The sequence below is a fragment of the Monopterus albus genome, unplaced genomic scaffold, assembly GCF_001952655.1.
Source record: "Monopterus albus unplaced genomic scaffold, M_albus_1.0 scaffold69.1, whole genome shotgun sequence".
Taxonomy (NCBI): Eukaryota; Metazoa; Chordata; class Actinopteri; order Synbranchiformes; family Synbranchidae; genus Monopterus; species Monopterus albus.
In genome coordinates this window covers 57,953-61,322 of record NW_018127949.1, presented here as the reverse complement: position 1 = coordinate 61,322, position 3,370 = coordinate 57,953, and the positions used below count along the sequence as shown (strand labels likewise).

At 39.3% G+C, this 3,370-nt stretch overlaps 1 protein-coding gene across 1 annotated transcript in view; it reads left to right on the top strand.

The window, feature by feature from the left end:
- The window catches only part of ngfrb (nerve growth factor receptor b), a 33,125-nt gene that overhangs the window by 11,460 nt on the left and 18,295 nt on the right, over window positions 1–3,370 (top strand). Inside the window, exon 3 of the mRNA XM_020605380.1 lies at window positions 869–1,225. Within this exon, the coding sequence (XP_020461036.1) occupies window positions 869–1,225 (357 nt within the window). The remainder of the gene's footprint in view (window positions 1–868; window positions 1,226–3,370) is intronic.

Here is a 3,370-nt window from a genome sequence, read left to right as displayed (position 1 = left end):
AATAAGTCGTTCCTGGCTTTATACATAAACACAGCAGTCTTATATTCCACCAAATCAAAGAGTTTTAACAATTTAGACTGTATGAAAGCTACATTGGTGTGATCCCTATACCCCATCTTGTGCACAACTCTTATCGCTCTCTTCTGTAATATGTACAATGGTTGAAGTGAACTCCTGTAAGTGTTTCCCCAGTTTTCAACTCCATACTCTAAATATGTTGAGTTGAGGGGTTATTGATTCCATTCTTTGAATTAACAAAGGCTTACTAAGATGGCTTAGACAGGTTTTTGAAATATACAGACTAAAAATACACACTTTTAATTCCAACTGGAGATGTCCTGTGAAAATAAAAGAGCACTCAGAGAGAAGACAGAAGTGGCCTGGAGATGGAATTTGAGCAGTGAAGGTCAAAAATGAAATGCGGCATCATATCAGAGACCAGTAGAGAGCGAATTAGATTTTCCTTAAAGATGCCCTTCGAGAACTGCCTGCAGCTGAGGAAGAGAAGATTGTTGCTTATAACAATCAAGAAGCTAAGAGCGTGCAGAATTATCACGAGATCTGTAAATGAAGGGGAAAAACTGAAAAACAATTTTGTGTAAAATTAGAAAATTCACTACTTCATTGGCTCCAGTGCGTGCTGCTATCAACCGCCACTTCACATGGATCTAGCCCAGGGATGCTCAGATGAATGGACTGAAAGCAACAAGTAGAACAAAAAACCTTTTTTCCTAGATATTATCTTTTTTCCTACAAACAAAACATGACATGACAATCATTTATATCTTAAAGAATAATAACTTTTAGTCACATTTGGTCATCTGGTCAACTAAAAGTTCAGTGGCCATTTTCTTTCCTCTCCTTTCAGGTGAAACCTTCTCAGAAAACTTCAGTCACACAGAGAAATGTCAGCCCTGCACACAGTGCACAGGTCTAATGCGCATGCAGACGCCCTGCACAGACGCCAACGATGCCGTCTGTGTCTGCAACTACGGCTTCTACCAAAATAACCTGTCTCAGATGTGTGAACCCTGCACCAAATGTCCTGAAGGCCAGGGATTGCTGTACAGCTGTGAGCATGCCCATAACACAGTGTGTGAGGACTGCATTGGGGACACATACTCAGATCAGGAAAGTTCTCGTGAGCCATGCATTCCCTGCACCACCTGTGATGAAGAGGAGGTGCTGAAGGTCTGCACCTCTGTCAGTGATACAGTTTGCCAAGGTAAGACAAGCTCATATAGACTCATAGTAAAGTGCACATTAAGTCACAGTGTACTTGTATAATCCTGCCAAATTAAGACACAGTTCTGTTCAAACTAGATTCAGTGTCTGCTCTGTCACCATCATGGGGTGCAGCTTGTGTATCTCAATTTTAGGTTGTATGATGATAAAATTTATGTCATAAGGAAACTTGCAGCAACATGGATGCACTAGTTTTGGACAGAACCAGGCTACCTTCTGGCTGTAGCTTCATATTTATCAATATTGATCAATCATCTAACACTTAGCAAAAAAACAATTATTCAATTATTATTGTATTTCGAAGCGTTGTATTTCTTAAAGCTTTAGCGTTTCAACACATCACACACTCACATTGCCATTTATACTCCAACATGAAAAACAAACACTGCTCTAGAGTGTGGATACCTGAACTGAGCCCAATGAGACCCGTCGATAACTGAGGGTTTAGGCCTGGTTTGGACAGAAACTTATGTTCAGGTCCATGTTGGGTTCGGACATGTGGGTCAGACTTTAGGCTAGATGGCTGGAGCACTCAAATGTCTGCTTCATTTAATGATAAGGGAAAAAATATCATACAAACGCAACTGTGTCAGGCTTGGGTCAGGTTCAGACCTTATGTACTATGCTCTACACTGCTCACAGGGAGGTATGTGGATTATCTAGAGCAACATGAATATCACTTCTGCACATACTGTATTTGTAATTTTATAATTGTTGGAGCACCCATGAAGCAGGCTATTCCTCTTTACTGAACTCATGTGACAGCAAAGGTTACAAAGATGGAAATCAAAACTGCATGGAGAGAGATAAATAAGGCATTCATGAACTTGTTTTATACTTTGTTATGAAAAAGAAAGAGAAATTCCTCAAAAATGGATCTATTCTTTTAACAAGACAATTCATGTGTTTGTTCAGAGATTTACTTTTCAGCTATTTAGCTAATGGCTGTGGGATGACCCTATCAAAACAGTGGGCACGTTTATCATGAACTTCTGTGCAGCCCCAGTCAAGCTGAATGATGGGGTGCATCACCCCGGGTCACAATGGACTGAATAGTCACACTTTTTCACTGTTCAGCACTGTACGGACAGTAGGACAGAGTGGACATCCACATTGTCAGTGACATAATCGGATCAACTCAGGACTACACTATAGACATTGTTGGCCCATTGGCCTAAATGCCACACCAAAGCTTGTCTTCTAGTCTTCATCGACTCATCTCGACCAAAGTTACAAAGACACAATATTTCTATGTTGAGGGTGTAAAAGGAGGTCATATTGTATATCTGAACGGGGCTCTGAATTTTTTTTTTACATCATTGCACCCTGTGGCTGTCACACACCAAATCACAAATTCCTTGTGACTGCAGTCACTGCTCATTCCAATGGCCCGTTGCCTCACAGATTAAATCAACGCTTTTGTGAGATGACAATAAAAGAAGTCTGTTGATCATCTATGCAGTCTGTTGGGGCAGCAGCTTGAAGGATGTTGTTATCACAGTGGCGAAGACAGTGAGTCTCAGGCTAAAGGGAGTCTTTTGTGCCTCTCCCATGATCCCATTTGGCTTGCAAGTACTTTCAGTTTAACCCGTGGGGCTAATGACTAAAACAGACAGTGAAACGAATGCAGAATTGTCATTTGTATATTTTTGTTACTACTTTTGAAAGCGACCTTCCAAAAGTAGTGACAAATTCTTTGTTTAGTCAAAGAATTTGTGTTTTGATTGATTGATTTGATTTATTTATTCTTTCAAGCATGTAAAGACAGTTGATATATCAACACACATCATTTTACACATATCCAACAAATGCTAATCCAATATCAATTTGCTTATACCTAGTACATGGTTGAATGGAGTAGGAAGAAGTCAGACTTATCCAGTCCTACCCCATGACATCATCTTACCATCATTGGTTTGCAAGCAGTATCTCTGCATAAATAATTTTGTTTTACACCACGCAAGTAATATACTAAAAAAATATTACAGATTGTTAACATTCGTACATAATTACATTCTTAGATAATTATCTTCTACACCACACAAGTAATATACTAAAGAATTATTACATAGTGTTAACATTCTTACACCACACCCACAATGTTCCACCTAATTAATCATTAAAC